At 39.9% G+C, this 26,555-nt stretch overlaps 1 protein-coding gene and 1 non-coding gene across 5 annotated transcripts in view; both read right to left on the bottom strand.

Annotated features, from left to right (window-relative positions):
- Positions 1-26,292, bottom strand: part of arhgef10la (Rho guanine nucleotide exchange factor (GEF) 10-like a) — a 113,348-nt gene extending 87,056 nt beyond the window's left edge. For 3 of the 4 annotated variants that reach the window (XM_085353418.1, XM_085353420.1, XM_085353419.1), the window contains exons 1-4: positions 26,095-26,292; positions 13,344-13,634; positions 8,217-8,244; positions 715-875 (exon numbers count right to left, since the gene is read on the bottom strand). In XM_085353418.1, coding sequence (XP_085209544.1) covers positions 715-875; positions 8,217-8,244; positions 13,344-13,629 — 475 coding nt within the window. In that variant the 5' untranslated portion in view covers positions 13,630-13,634; positions 26,095-26,292. Of the gene's footprint in view, positions 1-714; positions 876-8,216; positions 8,245-12,260; positions 12,825-13,343; positions 13,635-26,094 lie in introns of those variants that run through there. The other variant, XM_085353421.1, reaches the window with a different exon arrangement.
- Positions 11,660-11,731, bottom strand: trnap-agg (transfer RNA proline (anticodon AGG)). Its single transcript has one exon. It is a non-coding gene; the product is annotated as a tRNA-Pro (tRNA).
- Positions 26,293-26,555: the final 263 nt, after the last annotated feature.

Genomic DNA, 26,555 nt, shown 5'->3' with positions numbered 1-26,555 from the left:
ATTGTATGCATTCAGACTAAAGCAGAGGCCCCTGTGTGAAAATGCATCAGAGGGGTGGGACATAAAAAACGTCATGCAGTACTGCAGGGCTCCTTTACATCTCTCGTTTCTGAGCCACCTTCAAACAGCAGCACTGCTGACTGAGTCGAAATCCGAAAGCAATTTTCCCTCATGGAAATGGTACTCTATTGATCCTCGTCCTAAATTAATTGGATTCATGTCATGTCTGGGTAGAAATCAAATCATGGCACAGAATATGTGTGTGTGTGTGAGTGTGTGTGTCAGTCTGTATTGTATCAGTATATGTTTGAAAGGGGTACATATGTGTTTATACACATGAAGGCATCTTTATGTGTGTCTGGCCTTTCAATGTAGAAATCAATGAGCCATGAGATGACCACAGATTTGTAATATGGTGTTCTTGCCACCTTTGATCAAGGTCAAGAGATGGAATGCGTGATACTAACAAAATACTGTTTACAATTCATATTGCCAGTTTCATTATGGTGTGGTCCACAGTACTGTTTACCCAATTCTGGAGGCTGTATTGGTTTTACTATCAGATCTATCCGCAATGTGAACACTGTAATACATAGGTGGAATGAGTTGGAGTCCCAAGGCAAGCTTAGGTTTAATCTTTTTTGGTCTGAAATTGAACCCTTGATCTACAATATAAGGTGCACGGTTCACTGTCAATATAATTTAGCTTTGTACCTTCAGGGATGCCCCTCGAGCCTTGCTTGACGGTTTCTTTGCTGTGGTCTCCTGAATCGACAGAGGACACCACAGCTGATGGTGCCAAAGGAAGCCCCCGGAGCTCCTCTCCTACACAAGGAACTGAAGCACTGGGCTCATCTGCTTCTGCTGCTGAGGCACTGGAAGGTACCCAAACATTAGCACAGTTAAACTAACACAGAGTTCTGTGTGCCTCATAATAAGTTAATTTCAATGGGAGGAAGGGGAGGCAGAGTGGTTGGAGGTGGGTGGGTGAGTGGGGGGTGGTCGAAAATAGTTCTTTGCTGTTCAAGCGTGCAAATGCACACTCCCTAAAGTGTGACAGAACACATCTTGCTACTGTCAAATTCATGTGACGTTTCTGAAGTAACTTCTTTCGGAAACAGGAACAGAATTCTTTTCCCAATTTGGCTAGCTGTGCAGCTTTACCTCTAACAAAGAGGATGTTTTGTTTTCCCTTTTGTCTTTGTGCTTATTTGATATTTAAGAGAAGTTTCTCCAAGACAAAAACTGATTTCAAAGAAATTGGGTTGGAAGTGATGACAGTTTTTTTTTTGCTGCATTGGGGAATTCTGGCACCGTCCAACGACCAAAGAAAAGTCTCTAACATAATTTCAGCTTGTTTTCTCATTTGTGTTTCGTTTAATCAAGCGTTTTCAAACATCAAAAGTAAAAGTCAACATAATTTTTAGCAAGCCACCAGAAACAGGAAAATTTCACAGATTTCTATCATATAAATGAACACTAAACCGTACGTGGACATTGTGTCACTATGTGTTTCGATATGCAGTTGTGAAATCAGATCAGAAACCAAGATTAAATTAAGAGGACTGCTTAGCCTCTATAACCTGTCTCATTGCTTTCTTTTTTGTGTATTTTTGAGTTGTTGGGGTTGTTTTAATGGTATTTAGAGGCTCTTTGGTCATGAACATCTTCCTACCAATGCTGAAAATATAATAAAAGCTACATATTGTAGAATTATTGTTTAAATCTTGTGACAGCAATGTTATGCCATTAAAAAAAAACAGTGATACCCTCAGTTGTAACTAGGCTATACTTTGCTGATTCAATTATTCACAAGAACTTTTGCAAAGCCCAAAGTGTGCTACTTGAGTCACTTAACTTGTCCCTGAGCACTGTCATATCATCGTCTGTCATGCCTGAGGCTGACTATAATTACTACTGGCTTTATGAATGAAAACATGCCCTGAACCAGCTATTAAAATCAGACTCTAGCACCACAGGGGGGAATCGTGTTGATACAGCTATCACAATGCTTGTGTTGATGCTGCCAGTGAGGCATTTTTCTCCCCCACATGACTGATAATATGACAGGATCCAGCATGTAGGAGAATCTCATCTACACTAATTAAATTGTCTCTCAGCTAAACACCTCAGCAACACTTGCAATGCCAGTACCAGCAGCAGCAGCTACTCAAGGTGATGGGCAACTGGTAGACAAATGAGACGTGCCAGAAGAATGTTGTCCATGGGAACTGCTGGGGAGGTAGCCTCGCAAGCTTGAAATACACTGTTGGCATTCAACAATCTTGCAAACTGTTATCTTTCACTGCGGGAGCATGCAGAGCGCATACAATGATCAAAGCTAGCAGGAAGGCGTTTGTACCATCTGCGATTTTTGGACTATGGAAAGGTAAGATTAACTGAGTTTTTGTAATGGAAGCATTGCTTGATGGAATTTTAAATGCACTCCTCTTTGACATTGGTTATGTCTCTACATATACACACAAAAGGTATTGTAAATATTTTCAAATGAGAGATATATATATATATATATATATATATATATATATATAAAAACGTCAGTTGTCGTTTGTGCCATGTTTCCCTGTTGCACAATAAGCGCCTGCCCCATAGGTGGAAGCAGATACGCCTTGCCAACATGTTGTATTACAGCTACTGATAATACCGTTTGGTTTTACAGTGGTGTCTAGTTCTGCAAAGTATTACTCTGATGCATTGTCTATGATGTGGCATCATTCATCTCAATCTGAAGGACAAAAAGGATCTCCTCCCACATGAAAACAAAAAAGAGCTATTTCTCATCACATTTCTTGCAATGAACTGACCTCTTGTCATTAAAATTACTTGTGTGGGAAAAGAGCAGAGTCAGAACAATAGTGATACACAGATTGCCTCCCTGACTGTGTGCATTCATGTCAAGTATGAGTAATTTGAGCAGGGTAGCAATCGATCCAGGAATATTTCTGCGCACCCCCGTCACAACTTATCTCTGCCTATAAGCCCTAGTGAGTCATATAGCTTAAGGAGAGAAAGAGGAATGATTTTCCAATGCAAATGACATCGCCTGGGGCAGAGCACAGCCTAAAGTGGAAGCTGCTTGAATGCAAATACTGCATTTCCATCTGTTTCCATTCTCTTTACCAACAGCACCAGAGCAGTGCAATATGCCAAATCTCTGCCCGTTTTAGCCCCTCGATCTCTCCTGATCATCTCAGATAGAGCTAAAAGGAAAAGTGACCCTTTGGAATTATCAGAATTTCTCTGGTGATTGCTCATAATATGTGTGGTAGAAAGGACCCAAAGCACACAGTGTTATAGACACGTGAATGACTTTATTTACAATTTGCTTCCTGCTCATAAGGCTTTTCAGCCACCTCTTTCTGTGCAGCACACCTTCCCCCTGGTCTCGGCATCCTACTAAGGGAAGGCGTGGCCATGCGATGGAAAACCTCCCCTGACACCACACATCCCGCCATTGCCCCGCCATTGCCCCCCCATTGCCCAACTTAGGCCGGGGAGCTATCTGGCCTAGCCTACTCTCCATACCAATGTGCTCAAAAGGGTCCTCCACTAATGGCAAAGGGCGCAAAGGTTTTTTTTGGTATGGCCGGTCAGTTGACCAGCTCACATCCCAGGCTGGACACGCACCATCGATGCAGATCCCCCCAAATGCACGGGCAGTAATTTGGGCCATAATTCATTCCAGAGTATTGTCATATCCCATAATCCCTTCCACTGGGTTATAATGAGCCGCCTGGAGATTCATTTCGCAGCAGCTCTTAGGCGCCAACAGCTGGGTGTGTTCCTCTTCTGTGCGAGTGTCACGACTCACTCGCTAAAGCCTATCTTTAATCAATACAAAATGCGGGTAGGTCAGCGCTGCATCAGGGCACACCGTGTGACCATCAATTCTTATCACTTGGTGAAAGGCTGAGCGTAAGGTGTCATCACGATGCTGTTCAAGTGGAAAATCTCCCATGGAGTGAATTACCGGAGCCGGCGGGGCCCTGTCATCTCCTTCTCACCAGAGTAAGTGTCCGACGACCCCCACGTCACCGCTGAGTGCAGCGCAGACACTACACGCCACTAAACGTTGTGAACACATCCCCAGCTGAACCACAAACCACACCCCGCCACAGTGATCTGAATGATCTTCATCTAAGTCAATGTGTCCAAACATAATTTAAAGAACAAACAATAAACAGTAGCACTTTTAGTGTTTTTATTAAGCACACTGAGGCTACGTCCACACGTACACGGGTATTTTTGAAAACTGAGATTTTCTGTTTTCGTTTTAAAAAATAATCCCGTCCACACTTAAAGGCAGAAATGAAGGAAAACACGGCTATGAACATGCCAAAGCAGCAGGTGGCGATATATTCCTAACCATGCAGAAATGTTGGCCAATCAGAAGTCTAGAAGCCTCGGTGGGAAAAAGTAAACAAAGCTGGGGCATAGAAGCAGAACCGAGTCGTATGTGTGGAGGGACAGTAACTGTGTGTGTATATGTAAGCATTTAAACACTGCAGAGAGTAGAATTAACAGTATTGTAGAAATTCATTTGACCGAAACAATAACGTGGCGCACAGTGTGACGTCAAAAAATGCGCACACCTTTGACGCTGTGTTTTCTGCGTTTTTCTCGTCCACACGTAAATGCAAAAACTGAGTTTTCAAAAATATCCACCCTGGCCGGAGTTTTTAAAAATCTCCGTTTTCAGTGACCAAAAACGCCGTTTACGTGTGGACGAAAGGTGCAAACGCATAGAAAAATCTACTACTTATCCTGAACCTTTTCCAAATTGCACACTGTGTTAATGCCAAGCTTTTCTGTACAGCAATCACAGACTCCAATTAGACTGCACTGCAAGTCTTGAGTTCATGGCTTCTCATTATATTTATATACTAGTTTGCTTTGAATGTTTTTACAGAATCATCTTTGTTTCTTTTTCGTTCACAGCAACACCAACAGAGGGAAACACAAGGTGAGAGTTCTTCAAACAAAGTGGCTGTGAAAAATAAATGCGTTCTTCATGGTAGATTAGACACGTTGCTTTCCAAGGGCAAATGTGTAAAGTTCCCCGCAAAGTTGCAAAAGGGAAAAAAAGGTGAAGGCAAAAAACTTCTGTGGGGAAAAACAACAAAAAGTGAAAAAGGAAAGTTATTCGGTAAGGTTAAGGCTCTGTGTGCATAAAACAGATGCATGCAGACACGTTGTCATAGTATCTTTTGTGCTAATCTTTTCACTGCTGGGGTTCCGTGTCATCCGTTTAATGAAAACTATCTGTCAAGTGTTAAAATGTGAAGTCAGAGGTAAATGCTGGTATCAAACACTGACATGCACATAAAACTCAGGAGAGAAGTGCTGCTTTGAGCCTAATAGCTGTAACGAGCTGATGTGCTGTCATAGCAGTGCTAAAAAAAAACACATATTTCTACAATAACATTCGCAAAGTAATTTTGGCAATATTATTCTAAAACTGCTGACAGATTTAGTGGATATGCTGACAGTCTTAACACCTTGATTGTGGAAAGTGCTATTGATAGCTTTTCTTTAAAAGGCAGACTATTGACTAAACCAAACTGGAAATGTGCACTCAGCACAAATCTTCCTGAATGAGAAATTGCCAAGACCTCGCTGTGACTTTATCGCACACACACAGGCACGCAAGCACACACGTATATAATCATTTATGAGCTCACATATGCACACAGCAGAAATGTACACATACAGACACGCTCACACCTGTGTACAAACACAGGCAACTTCTCTCAGCACAGGAAAGTCGACAGGAATCCAAACTATCAGCAGAGGTTTCTGAACACACTTCCTAGAAGCACAGGTGGGAGACCTCATGGTTTCCATCAAGCAAGCACAGAGGGTAGAGAGAAATTATTCTGATGAGATCTCAAACCAAAGGGGGTTTTTTGGTCTTTTTTTGTAGTTTTAATGTTTTTTTCATAGACAGAACTAAAAACAATAGAACTGCACACAAGGTCAGTGTGTAAAAGATAGTACAAAAAGCAGTATAAGCTACAAAGCTAAGAAGAACAAAAAACAGCTACATTTTCCAGCACAATCCCCAGATATTTGATCGGAGCACCAGGGAATTCAGAGGCCAAGTCAATACCTAAATCTATTCCGAAACTATTTTTGTAGTAGAGTAAGAGCTATAATTCTGCCGAAGCACGACACTGATAAATAAAATCTAAATCAATGCTAAGACAAAGTATACTGCCCATAGCGTGCCTCTGCAGCCTTTTTTAAATAGTGTGTCCTGCTGCCACAAAGACAGTCAACCACACGGTGTGACAGCAAACGTGACTCATCAGACCACGTCTACTTCCATTCACTCACATGCCTATTAAAGCACTTTCAACATAGGAGATGGGGTCAGTGTGGGCTCTTTGACCAGTCTGTCGCTACATATATCCACACACAGCAATCTTTCCTGTGTTCTGACACCTTTCTATCACTGACATTGTACAGCTTTTTTCTTAAATGTGTGCCAGAATATCTCTCCTGTGGGACTGAAACACACGGGTCAGTTTTTGCTCTACACTTGAGTCGTGAATCCTGAGTGATTATAGGTAGATAGAACTGTCCTTTTTTAAAGCAAACATACCACTTAGAATCTAGGATAATCTACCTCTTGATAAGTTCAGCTGTAACTATATAACCAGTGTAAGTCAAGTGTTTGTATATTGCGGCTAATTTCAGTGTTCACTTTATTTTCATTATTATTGACTGGCGCAATGGATTTTACCTTTGGGGATTTAATAGGATGACTGCCTTTCAAGCTTACGGTGAGTTCAAACACACCATGAGCTGAAATATGCTTTGGAGAAACTCTAATTCTGCCCGTTAGTGTCTGGGTTTCTGTTCTGTAAGTGACTTTGACTGCTGACCTCCCCGTGGAGAGCAGGAGGCAAAAAGACAGTTTCCTTAGTGGAATCAATAAACTATCAAATCATCATTTACTATGCAGACGCCTCACAGCAAATCATCTTAACTGCATGAAAGATGATTTCTGACTGCATCAATATCAAGGTCATTTCATGCACCTTCTCAGGAATGGATATTTTGTCTGCTGTTCATTTTACATTTCCAATGATTCAGAGTCAGGTACTGGATTATCATGTATTCATGGATGTAGAAAGTTTCATTCGTGAATGTCAAATATTATATGTAATATTTCCAAAAGCACAACAAAAATAAGTAAAATGTACTCCCCGTGGAAGAGAACCACGCAGTTAGTATTATGCGCCAAGTTATGCCGTGATCTGCCTCCTAATGTCCCTGTACACCCACACAAGCATATTCAGCTATTCTGGCTGATTAGACCACTCCTCAGGTTGGAGGCAGTCAGACTTCTGCTTGGAATTATGTGAGGACTCTGTGTACAGATATGAGTACATGGAGTCCTCCCCCACAACTCAGAGCAAAGCTAACAGGCGAGGGAGGGAGCTGTCAATTATAGTCATACACGCCCACACAGTTCTAAGAAGTCTAATCAGCAACAACACCAACAACAAAAAAAAATGGAATGAACTTGTGGGCGTTCCATATGTGCAGGGCTTTAACAGGTACCACAACACTTATACAATGAAGAATAATGGAATTCAATTTGTTCTACTCAAAGCAATAACAAAAACAAACACACGGGTCTTCGCAGAAACGCTGTCCCCGTTTTTGTAATCGACGTGCACCTCACTGTCAGTACATGCATACATTTAGACTTGCTTCATTTCCACTAGGGAGACATTTGCAAAGGATAATGGAGAGAAACCAGGTCTAGTCTTTACTATGTAAAGTGTGCTAAGTTGATATATGTTATGATTTGGTGCTATATGAAGAAAACTAAATTGCATTGCAAAAAAGACTTGCAAAATTTACATTACTACATTAGGAATTATAGATGAGGCTAATCCTAATATACTGTATGCATCATTGTGAGTCAGGCAATCCAGTGATTTCCCTCTAGAACTGTATCAGCAGAAGCACTTCATACTTGACATCACCTCGTCATTATCTGTGACATGTCATCTGGCATTTAATGTTATAACGTCACAGTATCTCCCACTCAATGTCGTGTTTGGATGAAGTGCAAGCATGACATTATCGCAGGCGTAATGACATAATAGTAATGAGTTTACTTTCTCCACCACCCTTTAGTGATTTTCCCCATGGTCTGATCATAATCAAAGGCAACTTACCAGTTGGGTGACTCAGTAACTGGAACATCTGTCAAAAAGAGCAAAACAGCAAGCATGAGGCAAATTATTCCGAAGAAAATGAAGCACTACGTACAAACTTTAAAATGAAACTTTACCACGTGATAAAAAGACATTTTGTGACTCTGGTGTATTTATTATTTATTTACTACTCGTATGCAGAAATTTTCATAAACTAAATTTGTGTTTAGAATTTAAATAAACTCATGAGTGTTACTAAAAGTGAAGCAATATGTGTATAAACCACAGCTAAAAGTGATTTGCATGATTGTAATGTATTCTGATGGCATACGTTCTGTACAAAAAAAAAAAAAAAGGTGCCCTTAATCAAAGGCTACAATCAATCTACTTTGGCACCTTTCACAAAAGCTTGAGTCATCCAAGTGAGGGAAGAATCTACATTTTAGCTGCTCTCAGCTCTCGATTACATAAGACCTCCACTACACACTGTTATCGACACTCAGAATTCCCCTACGCATCTCACAGCCCACTTAACGGATTACCACACATACTTGCTAAAAAAGCTTTTTAAGGACTAATCACTCCACTTTGTCCAACAGAACTTCTCCAAGACCTAAATCTCCCTCTTTATCTGAGCATGTACTTACCAGGGCCTATTTGGCAACATTAGCCAGGTAGTAAATATCAGGGTTCATACGCCTTTTTCAGGATCAAATTCAAGCTTTTTAAGCACTTTCAAGGTCCCTTTTCAGACTTTTCCAGCACCGGCCTCAGTGTGAGCTTGAAGACATTTATAATGTTTAAGTAGTTTAATGTGTAGGTGCTGATGATAAACACATTTTGAATGAAAGCCGGGGAACTTTGGTACTTAGCACAGAAACAAATGACTTGTCTTTGTGACCATATGGATCGGTCCCTCATATTACCATTATTTCACCCAAAGGCACCAAGTTAATACTCAAAAAAGCTGTACACACAAATATAAACAGTACTTGGTGACAACTTTGCTTTTAGCCTTTAACCCTCTGGGGTCCAGGGTATAACTGGATGTTTTTGACTACTTTTGATTTGGCCTCTATATTTCACCTGTTCATCTTGCCAATCTGTTATTTTCTCATTTTGACAAACTGTATCAGCACAATTTATCTAAATTCAGACAAAATTTTAAATACGAGTAGAAAGTGATATTTTTGACTGTAAAAACCACAGCCATGTTTAACGAATCATTTTCATAACTTGTAATGCAAATACAAATTGTACATTTTTAAAAAATATGCACAGTTTTGCAAACAACAAAGTTATATGGTACTATTTACCTAAAAATGCAGCCAAGGCTCAGACGTTTTTTTATATAACCATTTAAAAGTATGTACAGAACAATCAGGTGTTCTGCATCAAATAAGAAGGCACACAAATTATTTATGCAACTCCAAAAAAAAGTTTGTGTCCACTATAAAACAGATGAGAACAGCGCAGGGATAAACCTGCAGGTCTGACAGCAGGTGTGTCACTCAGCATTTACACTGCAATCTGCCTTTGGTGGCTTTTTTGCAGCAACTGTGACATTCACTGTGACATTCACACTAACTACACAAGGCAACACACTAACTTGAGACTACAAACACATTAAAACAGCAGCCTACAGGTATGTTAGCGCACAGATCACCGACTGGCCGAGGCAGGGGCGGGATCACACGTTGAAACAGACACAAGGCAGCCCAGGCGGGGAAATTTTTCTTTTACATTTTGCGACTCATTTTATTTCTCTGTCTGGTAAGAAAACTATTCAATCAGATAGTTATTTGTGGTGAATGAAATACAGTTACACTTTCAAGCACCACATCTGAAATTCAAGCACTTTTCAAACCTTGAAAATACAACATTAAATACACCATTAAAATTCAAGCATTTTAAGCACCCGCACAAACCCTGAAATATAAATGTATAGCGCTTTTCTAGTCCCTAAGGACCCCAAAGCACTTTACACTACATTCAGTCATTCACCCATTCATTCACACACTGGTGATGGCAAGCTACATTGTAGCCACAGCTGCCCTGGGGCGCACTGACAGAGGCGAGGCTGCCGGACACTGGCGCCACAGGGCCCTCTGACCACCACCAGTAGGCAAACATGGGGTTAGTATCTTGCCCAAGGATATTTGGCATGCAGCCAGGAGGGAGCCTGGGATCAAACCACCGACCTTCTGATTAGCGGCTGACCTGCTCTGCCACCTGAGCTACAACCACCCCCATACTTATATCTACATACCGTAAGTTCATCCAATTAGTTAACTCTGCTCTCTAACGCCTGTCTGCTTCGGGCAACAATTAAATCCTTTTAAGGAGAGATTAAATCCACAAGCAACTGGTTGAAGTCACTGAGACTCTGCCTCGCTACAGAAAACAGATTAGATCACATTAAGTGATGAAAAATCACATTTACATCTCAGCTTACCTGAGATGAGCTATTAGGCAGTGGCATAGTAGGTGCAGTTCACCGTTATGCCCAGGGGCAGTTTAATGGAAGTTGCGTAATATAACACAGGGCTGGAGCTTGTGGGTTTCACAGGTGAAAAATATCAAAACAGTAACCTTCACTTTTGTCGATAAGAAAGCTCCATTTTATTCCATTTGTACTTTCAGTGTACTTTTAATAGAGTTTTGTAACCAGAATAGGTATCATTTTGATGACTTGAAACGCCTGTACAGCCAACCACACAGTCATTTTCACTTATACTGCTGACTTTATTCTATTTCATACTTCTACCTCACTACATTTGACAGACATTTATTTGCTTTTTAGACCAAAAGACAGGAGGATGTAAAACTTTGAATGCAAAGCTTTGGATGCTTATTAAAAACATTTTTATAAATTATACAGTATTTCCACATCTGGAAATTTTTACATGAGTAATTATAATCCATCCACCCATCCATTCATTCTCTTCTGCTTATCTAATTCAGGGTCATGGAGGGTCATGTGCCTACCCCAGCTGTATTGTAGTACTAAGAAAACATAACAATGAAAACAGACTAAGTACTATTATGAAGGTGGTAAATCTATGATGTAGGTTACACAGTCATCGTGTTTGCAAAAGATTCTTGGGAGAAGCCAGGAGGAGAAACACCCAGCCTCAGGGAGCAGATATTACACCAGATGCCCATCCCGAGGAAGGGGAAAAAAAGTCTGTGCCAAATCACACATGTGATTCATGTCCTGTCATAACCCCTTGGGAAACAAAGGGGCAGCTGAAAGTACCTACCGACTCTGTGTAATTCACTGAAGTCCTTAACGTCAATAATGGCAAAACAGCAAACATGAGGCAAATTATTAAAGAAAATGAAGCAGGTATGTACAGAAATAGAACTGTAAGATAAATATGCACAAATAACTACTGCATGCTGAAAGAGAAGCTCTCTTACCTATACTGGTGAATTTTACTAATAAAAATGAAACATACCTAGGGCTCGTCCGGGATTTGAACCCGGGACCTCTCGCACCCTAAGCGAGAATCATACCCCTAGACCAACGAGCCACGTCTATTACGCTGCTGCTCAGGCTAGAGGTGTTCAGAGAGTGTTCTGGGTGTCACGTTACCCGTTTTCGGGACACAATGCATAAAAAAGTAGCTATACGTCTAAGAAAAAGCATTGCGCATCTCTTACCGCGACAGTCTTTTACTACCTTAAAAGCCGATGACCGCTAACTGCTGTCCATGAACAAGTTTATGCGGCTACCCAGTACTGAGTTTGAGTAACGTCATATCTAAATATGCCAGCTAGTTTCGTCAATAATTTCAGGACATGGATTGGATTACTATTTTTTGTCGATGCCTACACGAGTAAATTACTTATTTTAGATATTTCTGTTCATATCCGTTTGTTTACCTGTGTCCATTTTAGAGGCTGTACAAGAAAGGCTAGCCTTACCGCGTGCCCAATAAAGCTGTTGATGCAGGGTTGTACATAGATGAAAAGACAGTTCGCAAAAAGCAAAAAACAAGGAATATAACTTCCGTAAAGAGCAAGTTAACAGCTACCCACACGATCGCCGCCCGAAGTTACCTTGCGGTAGCTCGTTGCTGTGAATGCAATCATATACAGTTATTATGCAAAGGTAGATTGTGTCTGCAGGCTGCTGTTGCTCTGTGACAAGCGTCGGCATGTTGGCTGGCGGTTTGTTAATATTTGAGGAGTGCCAAACATGCGGCCGGAGGCCACAACTTGGGTCCACTTTGGATGGCTAGCATTACGTTTTAATAAAATTAATATCTTCATCTTTTGTGCTGCTGCCAGCATTGCTGTGCAGGTGTGGAAATGTGTGGAAATGTCTGGAAAATTATAAGTAATTCTAGATCTAGACAAGTTGTTTGAAGCACAAAGACTGTAATTGTCAGTTTTTGTGCCTCTCCACTGTGAAGCTTACATTGTACCGCATGGCAGTAGGCTCTCAGGCTGTTCATCATGTTTTGTAAATGGAAACTGCCTTAAATCAGAAGATAATTTTACAGGAAATAGCCTAATACTTTCTGATGCCTGGGGAATTTTTAAGCAAGCTGAGCAAGAGCGGCCTTTCACTTGGTTTTTTAATAAAATCCTCTTCTTAAATTAAAAAAAAAATGTAAGGAAAAAAGGCATTTCTGAAGGTTATTTTTCTTAATATATGGTATTGCACAATCATTTCAATTGAGACCGACTTGGACTGTATGTAGTCCATCAGCCAAAGTGAGTATGAAATCCCATGGTTTTATCTGTTTGATGTGTGGCTTTGATATGTTTGATAGAGTTAAGTTTTGTAGTGGAAGATAAAAATGTGAGTAAATGGGTGGTCTTAAAAGGATTTCAAAGGGACTATCTGTTTCAGTTCAAATGTAAAATTGGCAAATCCCTTGACATTTAAAAATATCTAAAAAATAAATAAATAAATAAATAAATAGCACATCTGTTTACTATAAATAACTGTTTGAAGAAGCTGACTTTTCTCCTTAAAATATAATAACGATAATCACACAGCCCCCAGTGTACACATCAGATTGGCCAATTATTTATGCTGTTTTGTAGAATGTATTTATTATTTTACAAAATACATAACTAAGAAGCCACATGACCATTTGCCTGATACCCCTTTTACTTCTGGACACTAGTTACCTGTGGTAGAAACTGAAACTGGATCCTTGGTGGCAACGCCATCTGGTCCAGCAGAAGGTGAAGTTGTAGTTGTGCTGTCAGTAAATGTTTGTGAGACGCTGCCTGATGTCACGTTGTCTTCATGCTTTGATGCGTGGACAGGTTTGACACAGTCTGTGACCGTCTTACTGTCTTCCTGAAGTTTATCCTCATCTGTACTGTCATCAAACTCAAACTCTTCTCCTTGCTCCTCGTCATCATCCTCTCCATCCTCTTTTAGCAGTTGCTGAGACACCACAGTAGACATAATCGCTGAAAAAGAGTGAAACGTCTAGTGTAAATGGTTTTGTTTATAGCATTTTCATAACAGATAATAACTTAGAGAACAAAACAAGAAAAAGTATCGTGTCCACGTAATCAAAAAAAGACCTCAGCATTGAAAAAGATAAGGTTACTTGACGCACTGAATGACAGGGTGATAATACACTCCAAGTAGAAAGCAGAGAAAAGGTGGTGGTTATATCATCCCAAGTCTAATAATAAGCTGCTCCATCAAAAAACATTGTGCAGACATTAAGTATGTTGTTTTAACTCTCATCACTGCAATTTTAATACCAGGATCAAGGCAAAAAGGTAAATAAGCTCGAAGACTGGAATGTCGTCTTAACTTTGCAAACATACCAAAGCTGCTTAAGAGACACAAAGAAGTAGGAGATAAAGATCTCTGTTGTACTAAACAACACCAAACTGGAAAAAATGAACTTTTAACCTTGCAGTGTGTTCAGAACAAAAGGATGAACACTGGACTTTTTGTTTTGGACATAAGATTCATGTACACTTTTTTAAATACTAAGGAAATGAAGTCATTCACACAACAGATAACTGTTTTATGAATGCATAGAGAACACTGTAAGAAGAAGCTGAATTCATCTTGTCTTCTCAATAAATACATTATGATTTTAGAATCTTTCATACTGGTACACATAATAAAGGCCATTTCATTGTGATTTCACAATCGCACTTTCAAAATTCTGTTTTATTTTGTTGTTTTATAATTTCTATGGCACACATTCCCACAAGGCACTAAATTGCTCCAATTATTAAATATGTTGTACTTACTCCATTTCGGCCCATTTTAGTGCACCACGGCTGAACCCAGCATCTGCTTTGCATTTCGATTAGCACCAAACTGCTTCCAGTGCTGGAACATTGTTGGGATTAGGGGGGGCAGTTTGTCAGACTGCTTTGGGAAAATGACAGCTAAACACGGGATGCACGGGAACACAGCCATGAAACATGTTGCTTGAGGATTGTAAAAATCATTGTGAGCAATTTTGTTTGACCTGGATACAAGGATAATGTCTGTTATGGCTCTCATTAGCTTTTACTGCATGCTGACAGCTCAATTTGGATGATGTTTATTTGTGCTGTGCTTCTGGTTTAGTGATGGCTTTCAATCCTAAAGCAAATGTGTTTGAAGAGTAGGTTCATTAGTTTTCATTGTAATCTTAAAACACCAATAACATACCAACGTGAACACTAGAGTGTTATTTTGTTCTTTCTTCTGTCCATTTTCCTTTTCGGGTAATTAAAATAACACAAAATAACTGAATGTGTTTTTAAGTTGGTGTTTTATTATAGTTCACTCTTTGCATTGCTGCTAAAAAAAAAAAGGAAAAACATTGCTTCTGGGAACACAGGATATTCTGCAGAGGAAGGCCGTAGACTAACTTAAGAAGCTATCGTGTTGATTCATCTGACTTACCTCATGTTAGATAAAGTTAAGCATGCATTTTTGTAGAGATTGGAAATGGTGATTTTGGAAGTGTTTTTTAAGGAACACAAGGACTGATTCAAGTCCCCAAAACTTAACAATAGTTTTAGGAAAATGTTGGAATATTGCTAACATTTGTGGGTATTTAAATTAACATAAAACAGAACAATTTAATAGAGAGCACAAGCCTTTCCTCAGAAACTGGTTCTCTGCTTGTTAACAACTGCATGCCAACACAGCCTTTGACCTCTTTCACAACCTCTGTACCACATACACAGTTTCTCCATTCGGCCCACTCCCTGGTCAACTCAACAATGACTCTTTTGTGGATGAAAAAACTTCTGTTCTGTCCTCCAAAAGCATTGTTTCTACATTCGTCACTGCAGTGAGGTACTGATTAATTCACTAGACATTTGGATCATGGCTGTGTAGCCTATGGCTGTATCTCTTTGTAAAAGAAAGGAGGATTTTTTTAAGGAAAGAAGTAGCAGGAATGCATGAATGTTTCAACGGGGTTTGTGCAATATCACAGTATTGCATTATGCTGGTGTATTTAGAAATCCCTTTTAAAAACATTTTTTTAAAAGACCCTCCTCGTTCTACTAAATTGATACTGGATTCCATGACCTGTATTAAGGTCACGCAATGTACATTCCTACATGAAAATGCCATCCGAGGGATGGTGGTGGAAAATTTAACCGAGCCTAGCTACCTGTTGAAATGTGAGACTGTGAGAATTAAAGTGTACCTAATAAAATTGGGGGGGTATTCTGAGTGATAAAGGTGAGCTAGCCAACACAGATACTGCTTTGTGGACTGTTTTAGAAAGCTGCGACTAAAGAGAGTAAAACCTCACAGGGAGAGAGAAAGGAGACTTACACTGATAGTGTCACTTACATTCACACATGTACACTCGACCACTTCTGGGCGTTACACACAAATACAAAAAAATGCAAGCAGAAAAAGAACATTATAAAACCACATCAGGAACCATTATGCAACCACACACATTTTCTCAAGGTGCAGAAGTCAGCTAATAAACGCACCACACACTGGAACAGTTGGGGTCACTGACTGTCAGCAAAGAATCTCTTCAACACTTTTCCGTTTGTTTGACAATTTTTAAGTGAGATCATGCTTTAAAGCTACGGCTTCATGAGCTGATGAATGACCTCTTATGAGAGGTACTTCCCAAAGTTTGAATTGCATACACTCATGTGCTCCGAAATCAGTGTCTTCCTAAGTTAAGCTAAGTGATAGCACTGAGCTACTATTACCCAAATAATGAACATGAGCTGGGTTGTTACTGCAATAACTTATCAGCAATGGTGTTTAACTTTTTCTTTATGAAACTGAATGTCTTAGTATTATTTACAGTTGAAAAAGTATGTCAGCAGAATTCAGCTGAGTGGTCAACAGTGACCCTTTTGGAAAGGCTTGGACAGACCCCCCCATTATACTTTTCAGTATTCATGTTTATAGCTATAATGGGGGAGGGGAACTGTTGGGGTACAGTGCCAGTCATTGACTGTAGCACCTGATAACATAATTAGTTTAATAGGGCTGTGCGATATGACCAAAATCTCATATCCCGATATAAGAATTCTATCGTCCAATAACGATATAAATCACAAAAATGTAAAATTTTCTGTAAATTCTGTGAATCTCGGGCAGCTCGTCTTGCGGGAATGAAACTACACATTTTTAGACATAAGTTGTAAAGGCCGCCGTTTTCTTTGTGAGTATTTATTACACGGCGTGCTGCGGGGAAAAGCCTGTTCTAACGTTTGAGTCTAAGGTTTATTTTTTAGCACCTGGCGGCTCTTTTTTAATTCTCATCCGTAAATAATCTGCTCTTTCACGTGATTCCGTTTATTTTGAAAAGTCTCAACAGGATCTTGAGCTTTATTGTGAAAGGTTTATGTGGAACATAAACAAGCGGACACGCGATGGTGTTACCGTCGTGGTTGCTAACCACAACGCATAAAAACAGGCGCTTGTCCGTCCCTAGTGTGGTTATATAAAATATAACAGAAAGAGAACTTTAAGAAATTAATATAGCCACTACAGTGACCATCAAAACGATGAAAAAAATATTGCCGTAAACATTTTATTTTGCGACACCACGAAACAAACGATAGCTAAAATGAAACGATAGATGTTTTTATATCATCATCCGATATATATCATTATAACAGCCCTATAGTTTAACATAGTAGCCTATCTGGTGTCAGCTAGCCAAGTAGAAAAGTTCAATCATTTAGTCTGCCCACTGTTCATACCTTTCCTTTATACTGGTTCATTTTATTTATGTATGTATGTATGTATGTATGTATGTATGTATGTATGTATGTATGTATGTATGTATGTATGTATGTATTTAGGTGAATGTAAATTTCACCATCTTTATCATACACATGCCAGACTGAAATGTCAGTAGGGTAAAAATATAAAATAGTGAAAAAATAAACATCAGCCAAGCTTAACACTAAGTTCACTGGAAAGTTTCTGCTGTTGTGCTTCCACAGATGAAAGCCTTACTGGATGGAGAATCATTCTCATTTCTTCACTATAGACTTGGTCTGAGCCAACACATGAATGACAATGGAAATATTGATGTTTATGAATTAATTCAAGACAACAGGATAGCTGGTGGTTTAAACAAAGGTTCTGCTTGTGAATACTAATAGAAAACCGCAACTCAGAATCTTTAACTTGAAGTAGCCCCCTCAGAATTAAAATGACAGGTATTCTGAGCAAACTTTCTTTGAAAGAAAGCATTTGGACAAGCCATCAAAAAGATTCAAGCTTGTGAAAGCTATTCTTGTGGGGAAAATGAGATACATCACAGAATAGAGATGAAACCAACTCCTACACACCCTGTCCCTGACCTACATAGGGCTCTGAAAACTCCCTCACTGTGCACCAAATGTGGTAATGAGAGGAGGGATGTATGTGTACAGGGAAAGTGCAAAATGCGTCTTTTTTAGGCTGTGCCAGGACACACATTTACAGAGTACCTTGTAGCTGAAACCTTGTCGTACTTTAAATGTGGCAGTTGTTGGATTTGCATATTTAGTATTGTTCTCGTCTGCATTTTATTTCCATTCAAAGTGTGCTGTCTTTGATTACGGAGTGAAATCTTGTGGGTCCCTGGCATCCAATTTGTGCTCCACGATTCCATCTCATCTCTCTATTGCAGTTTACTTAACAGCTTAACAAAGCAGTAAGGGTGCATAATTTTCTTTAAAAATTAAATTAAATCACAGAGTTTAAAGTTAGAAGACAAAAAACAACTGCTGGGCTTCATATTTAGTACTAGACCAAATACAGATAAACCTCACAGCCAACAGTCAGTGGCTGACTATGTTGTACATATCTATAGACAAAAGCAAAGAACAGCAGCTGGTGATGACTGAATAAACAGCATTGGAAAGATCCAACAGAGAGTCACTGAGAGCACCACTACTTTAGGGTTTTCCTTTACAGAAAGTGGCACACAAACACTCAGCAGACAATGAGAGACTAGCAGACCATTGACAGGAACAAACAGTGCCAGGCAGAGATGATTCTGCCGCTGGCATTCCTTCCTTCTTCATCTTTTCTTCAGCATCCCGGTGGACTTCCTATCAGGAGATATAAATGTGACTTGGCCAATTTAGTAACTGCAAACAGTTCTTTGAGAACAAACGGAATATGTCTTTCTTTGGCTGTCAAAAGGTGTAACAATTTGAGTGGGAGGCTGTTCACAGACATTTGTGGATTTCATGGATTTGCTTACACATAGACTTGCCCTACCAAAGACTTTGAACCCAGAAGATAAGCCTTATTGGTTTATACTTTATGAATGATCACGAGAGATTCACAAGGCGCCTGTGCCAAAGGCCAGGTGTAATACAATAACACACTGTAAGCACAATATGATAAGAGGGCTATTTTTACAGATTTTTGATCGTTTATTCCTACTTTCTCCCAGATCTGCTGTCATGTTTTCACTGTTCAGACATATGGGGATGTATTATTCATTCAAGAACCATTTTGGCCTTCATATGCCCTCTGCTGTACAGAGATTTGGTTGTAATGTCAGCTCACAACAGCACATTTGCTGGTGATGTCACATTAATCAAGGAAACAAAACAGTAGGACTAACTGTGACTTCCCCATATCCCATTTGTTTACACAGCACAATAGTGGGCAAGACAAGTGTGTCCCTTACTGTTCAAATGCTGAAGAATATCCTGATCCATGAAGTAGTTTTTTTTAACCAAAACATAAAGTATGTTAAGTATAAAATATCTGCAAAAATGTGTAAGACTGACTGACTGCTGTACCTGCATAGGCTTGAAATGGATTGTTGATTAATTCAAACTAGCCCAAATTACTGTAGTATCTATGTTAATTCCCTTCTCTTATTTTCACCTGTTCTTTTGCAAAACCATTACTGATGATTTTATGTGTAATCTGGGTGTCTCTATATGCCTTGATTTACCTGTGAGGTTAATAATACGTCACTAGTTGGAGGATTTGACAGAAACATATGTAGGAAAGGTTAAGTTCAATAAGTCCTGCAGTCAGCTATTAGAAGTGAATGAAAGCAATTACTCAAAGGTCTAGAGGAACATTTTAATCAATATGGTGTTATTCACCTTACAATACAATTTGTTAGAAAACAAAGGCCCAAAGACATTGCCTGTATCAAATGTTGATATATTTCCTCCGTATACATGCTATAAAAAAAGGAATTTCATCCAAGATTTGTGTAAGCACGACCTTAAACAGGTCATTCACACTCAAAAACCCTCCAGTGTGGCTGAATTAAATCAATTCTGTAAAGAAGAGTGGGCCAAAATTCCTCTGCAGTGATGTGAAAGACTCATGGTCAGTTATTGCTAACACTTGATTGCAAGGGTGCGGCACGCACATGATCCGAAGATTCAAAAAAGAAGAAAAAAAGTATGTGTATGGTGCGCGTGGTGGGTCTGTCAAACGATAGTTATGGTCAGCGCTAGCGGTCCAAGTGGAGGAGCAGAGGAGTTTGCGGTATTCAAGCAGCCCTTTCCTGCCCAATCCGACCGGGCTAAAGTTATTACAAAAGCTTTTGGGGTGTTTAGCTGTAGACGGGAAGCCGTATTCCGTTGTGCGAAACACGGGGTTTAAACTATGATTAACGCGCTTGAGCCACGCTATGCGTCCACTTTAGTGGCAAGATCATTCCAAGCATGTATGAGCAGGAAAAGTTTAAAGTTATGGCTGAACTGTCCCAGGCATCTTCTGTTGCCCAACTACAAATGGGTGGATCTCCAGGGCAACGGAAAGCTACGTGACCGTGACAGCTCATTATGTCACAGCGGAGTGCGATATAATGAGCGGTATGTATTGTTGTAGGGTCCACCTTACAATATAAAGCGCCTTGAGGCGACTGTTGTTGTAATTTGACACTGTATAAATAAAATAGATGCAAAGCCCTATATTGTACAGTCATTTTTTTAATATAATTTCGTGGAATAAGTATTGAGTTTAATGTTTTTAACAGGCAAAAAATACTTCACTAAGTAAATGTTACATTTTTGTCTTTTTTTGTTGATCCGAAAATTGATCCAATCAGTGACTTAAAACCGTGAGCCGATCAGAACCGTGAGAGTTCTGATCAGTTGCACCACTAATAGCTTTTCTCCCATAGTAAATGAAATCAGTGTTTATAAACTGGGTTTTGTATTATCTTTGTTTATGCTTGTCTAAAAGTTTGTTTGATGATCTGAAGCATGTAAGTATGACAAATATGCAAAAACTAATAAGAAACCAGGAAGAAGATTCTTTGCATTTTAGATTCAATGTCTCCAATGTCTATAATAATATAATGCATATAATCATCAAAAAAGACACGCCTGAAAGATCATAACATTTATCACAAGTGTTTCTAAATATCAAAGTTGTCTGATACATAAGGGGGAATTCTCCAGTAACATCAAATGCTCAAAAAAAATCCCTGTGTGAAGTGCTATTATGAGCTTGTATGATGTATGCTGTAAGTGTTTTATTGATTTGTTCTTTGTGCACATTAAAGATAGTACAGACTAATGCTGGAGCATCCAAATGTAGCGGGAATAATTCCCTGTTGCCAATAAAAACTCTTCAGTGGCTTTCCTCTGAGTTCCAAGTAGATGTCAGTCTCTTCTATCTGATCTTGCTCCAGGCTAGAGCGTAACAATAAAAACAGCAACTGGGACCACAGAACAACAACAGTAACTACACTTAGTTAAATCTAAAATGTCTTATGTAAACAATCTCAGACAATTCAGTTTTTGATATGTGCAGCAACTTTCTTAGATTTCTGCAGTCTGCTGTTGCCTTTAGCATTAGATTTGACATTGTGTTTGTTTGATGTTTGCTATTGTGCACTTTAAAGTAACAAGGCAAACTGTCATTGTCAGTGACAAACAGGGGTGGCTGCTCTTTTGATGTGCCAATCAAATCAGAGATCACATATGAAAATGTGCTCCCAAATGAAAGAATGTCTTTGGTTTTCTTACGAAATCTCAAGAAGTTGTTTTAATAATAGTGCAATTAACACACAGCTACAGGTACCTTGGTGTTCATCTGAACAACAGACTGGACTGGACTCATAACTCAGACGCCCTCTACAGGAAAGGGCAGAGCAGGCTGTACCTGCTGCGGAGACTCAGGTCGTTTGGAGTGGAGGGCCCACTCCTGAAGACCTTCTATGACTCTGTTGTGGCTTCTGCTATCTTTTATGGTGTGGTCTGCTGGGGCGGCAGCATCTCTGCCGGGGACAGGAAGAGACTGAACAGGCTGATCCGAAGGGCCAGCTCTGTTCTAGGATGCCCTCTGGACCCAGTGGAGGTGGTGAATGACAGGAGAATGGCGGCTAAGCTGTCATCACTGTTAGACAACATCTCCCACCCCATGCAGCAGACTGTGACAGCACTGAGCAGCTCCTTCAGTGGGAGACTGCGGCACCCACGGTGTGGGACGGAGAGATTTCGCAGGTCTTTCCTCCCCACTGCTGTCAGACTCCACAACAAAGACTTTAACTGATCTAACACACACATCCACACATGTGCAATAACACTAAGTGCAATAATCTTTTCTGGCATCGTTGTATTTTTACTCAGTTGTATATAGCATTTGTATTCTATTTTTATCTTATTGTATATTTTATTCTACTGTATATAGTATTTTATTCTGTACAGTTGTGTACTGTATTTATTCTTATTGTATTCTAATTTTTGCACTGTCCACTTCCTGCTGTGACAAAACAAATTTCCCACGTGTGGGACTAATAAAGGTTATCTTATCTTATCTTAAACCTTCCTGCAATTCCATTAAACATGTAATTTAATTGAAATCTTAGTTTCATTAGATCTGACAGAAAGAGACTAGTCAATACTACAGAGGTCAGGGTGCCCTAATCTTTAGTTCCTAGCGTTTCTTACGTTCCAAAATTAGATCTCTATACTTCCATAACTTAGCAGTTATGTGCAGAAACAACATAGAAGATTTTTTAAAAAGTGTAAATAGTGAGATGCTGAAGATGAAAATAGTTTATGGGGTGAAAAGAATAGGTGCATACCTCTGTTTGGAACAAGACACCAAGTTAATTATTTTACTCAGATTTGATGTTTTGGCTTTTTTGTCAGTACCGTCAGCAGTTCCAAATACACGAGAACATATAGCATAGTTCACAGAGTACATAAAGAGACTTCAAAGTACCACCACATTGCTGCTGAATTGCTAAATTAAAGAACACAGTTGTTTTCGCACAATTACATCAGTCAAATCAAGTTTTAAAAAAATCTATTTTCCAGTTCAGCTCACCGATTGAGCAGGCGACCATATGCCATATGGCTGAAATGCAGCATGGGTTCAAGTCTTACCCACGGCCCTTTGTTGCTCATCTTCCCCTGCTCTCGCCTCCTTTCCTGTCTACTCTACACTCCAAATAAATGCAAAACTCCCCCCTTAAAAAAAATCCACTTTGAAACCAAAGGGGAAAAAGGCGATCCTTAAAACCCCAGATCCTGTATGAGAAATTATATTTCTGACTGAAACTACTAATCAGAAATTCCAAGACTGTCAGGGTCAGACCCTGAAAACCCTACCTTAATTTAACCAACACTGGTTGTTTGTTAATGCTTTATGTCAAAGCTTTTTAAACTTCACATTTCCTTTCATAGTTCCTGAAGCAAAAACAAGATAAAAAGATATTCCCACACTAAGAGAACTTTTGAGTGAGTGCCAGCATTATCTTTGTTTTGACACTTACTGTGACCGATGAAGGTTAGTATATCAAAAGATGACAATTAATAAACATATTCAATTTCACTGAATTTCAAACAAATGTTTCCTTATGGCTCAAAAGTTTAATTTCACCTCTATTCTATACTATTTATATGATGCCAAATCATAATAATAGTTGCCTCGAGGCACTTAATAAAGCAAGGTAAAGACACTTCAATAACACAGAAAAAGCCACAACAATTAAAGGATCCCCTATTAACAAACACTTGGTGACAGTGAGAAGGAAAAACTCCTTTTTAACATGAAGTAACCTTTGGCAGAACCAGCCACAGGGAGGGACAGCTATCTGGTTGGGGCTGAGGGGAGGAAGACTGGACAAAACCCAGACTGTGGAAGTGAGCCTGAGTTTAACAACTAATGATTAAATGCATAAACACAGAGTTATGCAGCTCAAAGTAACAGGGCAAACTTTCATTGTCAGAGTGTATAAACACAGAAAGTGAAAAGAGGTGAACGAAGAACAAACACTCAGGGCATCATGGGAAGCTGCCAACAGCCTGAGCCAATTGCGGCATAACTAAGGAAGGATTCAGGGTCACCTGATCCAACTACGGTTAGGTCTATAAATATTTGGGCAGAGACAACTTTTTTTTATAATTTTGGTTCTGTACATTATCACAATGAATTTTAAATTAAACAACTCAAGACATAGTTGAAATGCAGACTTTCAGCTTTAATTTAGAGGGTTGAACAAAAAGATTGCATAAAAATATAAGCAACTAAAGCATTATAAACACAACACCTTCATTTCAGGGGCTCAAAGGTAGTTGGACAAATTTGCTGTCTATTTGTAAGCCTTTCTGTCCAAAGTTTAGGCTCCAACAAGAGAAATGGATACTCATTAAGATCAGATGACTGACTTGGCCATTTAAGAATATTCCACTTGTTTGCTTCAATAAACTCCTGGGTTCCTTTGGCTGTATGTTTTGGGTAATTGTCCATCTATATAATGAAACACCACCCAATCATTTTGACTGCATATTTCTGGAGTTTAGTGTTGTTCCCTTGGTTGGCTGTTGTAAAGAGATTTCTCTTCATCATGGAAATGATTCTGCGATCTTCCACCACTGCTGTCTTCCGTGGACGTTTGGGTCTTTTTGCATTGCTGAGTACACCCGTGCTTGCTTTCTTTCTTAGGATGTACAAAACTGTAGATTTTGCCTCTCCTAATATTGTAGCAGTTTCTCAGATAGGTTTTTTTCTGTTTCTGTTTTTCTGTCCGTTAGCAGCTTCAGAAAAGCTTGTTTAACCCGCACAGAGAGCTACTTTGACCGCATGTTGTCTGTTTACAGCAAAATCTTCTAGATGCAAGTGCCACACCTCAAATCAACTCCAGGCTCTTTATTTGTTCAATTGACAATGACATAATGAAGGAATTGCCTGCACCTGCCCATGAAATTGCCTTTTGCAAAAATAGTCAGTTTAGAATCACTAACTAACCTACTAAACATGTTGTTGGCAATTACGCTAATGAAGGCTAATGAATTTTGTTAAGTTGACTTGGCTATAGAATTTGTTATCAAAAAGAGCTAACAGGAAATAAGATAAGACATGTTTGGGTAACATGACATTAGTGTGACTACAAAATACTTCAGATAAGCTTCTACATCCAAACAGTTCTGAATGTGTTCTACTAGTTAATTATCTAATTCTTGACCACATCCCAAGGGAATGTAGTCAGTGTGCGATACAGTACACCGGTAAACATTTGGGAGGCGTGTACCCACTATCAAATGGCTTATTGTTAAGTTCAGTCTGAAGGCCTTACATGTGTACACTGTGTGAGTGCATGTGTGCAAGTTTCATGGGTGAATGTTTGGCAAAATGAAGAGGGTGTCCACTGATAGTAACGTCTTTGTGGTAGTTTAAAGACATGCATGAATGGATTTCTAATGTCTGTTGGAAGTGCTGGACTGTGACTAAGGAGAAAAAAGATCGGATACAGTGAGCCCATAGAGTTTCTTTAAAAAAAATGCCTTGGACATCCGGCCAGTGAAGCAGAAACAGAGCCCTAGCACAAAATGCAAATTAGTTGGTCAGAGGTCCCTTAGGCCCCCCAACTGCAACCCTCCACCCTCCTGTGTCCCCTTTCTATTCTGCTGAGAGTATAGAGGCAGTGTGAAATCCATCCCAGAAGGGGCCATTGTACGCCGGGAAGCAACCGTCAAACTGGAATGGTTTAGGCCGGGATCAGGCCTCTTTTTTATAGCTGAAGGCACTGGAGAAAAACCCCAGCTAGTAGGTGTTTTGGATCTAGGTTGAGCCACCAATTCCTCTCTCATCCTTCCTGGTGTCTGTCTCTGAAAATGCTATCATAACAAGGCCTCATCCTCTGTATCCCTGCTGGCTATTTGAGGCAGGCTCAGGTTTAATCGTCCATGATGGTGTGTACTCTGCCAAAGGGCCACACAGGTATCTACCATTCCCATCCTTTGCTCTTCTCCTCCACATTGTCCATTCAGCTGCCCTTCTAAGTGCCGGACAGAGAGGCACAAACCAGCACACCCACCCCCAACTCCACTCCATCAATAGCCCTCTTGGACAAAGCTGCTGTCTTTGCAACATGCTAACCATGCTGAGAGTGGGGAGTGAGAAGGAGAAGAGACAGAATAAAAGGATAAAAAAAATAAGACAAGGAAAGGGAGAACCTATTTGGAACACAACAAATATGCCTCTCACCTCCTTGTCCTCAGTAGTGTGTCCTCCGAGAAGCTTCAGGCACTCCCTGATGACCCTTTAATCCTGGTAGCCTCCCATAAACTCTCAGCTTTTACCACAGCTCCAGTTCCAGCACACTCATCTTTATAGTCTCCTGTGAGGGCTGCAAGTGGCTGAACACAGATTGGAAACCTCCTGTCCTGTTTACTTTCCCACAACTTCTCCCCTGCACCGTGTGTACAGTTCTAGATGAGGTAACCTTCTTTGCTCCCTCCCCTTTTTCGCTGCCTCTCTTGGCTGCCTGGTTCGGTTCCTCCCTCTGTCTCCCCTCTCTTTTTTATTGCCCCCACCCGCCACCCCTCAGCTCATCCAGTTTCATTTTGTCCTTTCTTTGGTTTTTCTCCCTCCTCCCACTCTCCAGACCCCTGCTGCTGTCCAGACAGCGGCACAAAGCGGGGTGAGGGTTCTCAGTCACAACTGAC

This window comes from Diplotaxodon limnothrissa, linkage group LG5 (assembly GCF_057381915.1).
Source record: "Diplotaxodon limnothrissa isolate DT_005_m linkage group LG5, D_limnothrissa_male_GT1.1, whole genome shotgun sequence".
In the NCBI taxonomy this organism is placed as follows: domain Eukaryota; kingdom Metazoa; phylum Chordata; class Actinopteri; order Cichliformes; family Cichlidae; genus Diplotaxodon; species Diplotaxodon limnothrissa.
This window is presented reverse-complemented; position numbering and strand designations above follow the sequence as displayed.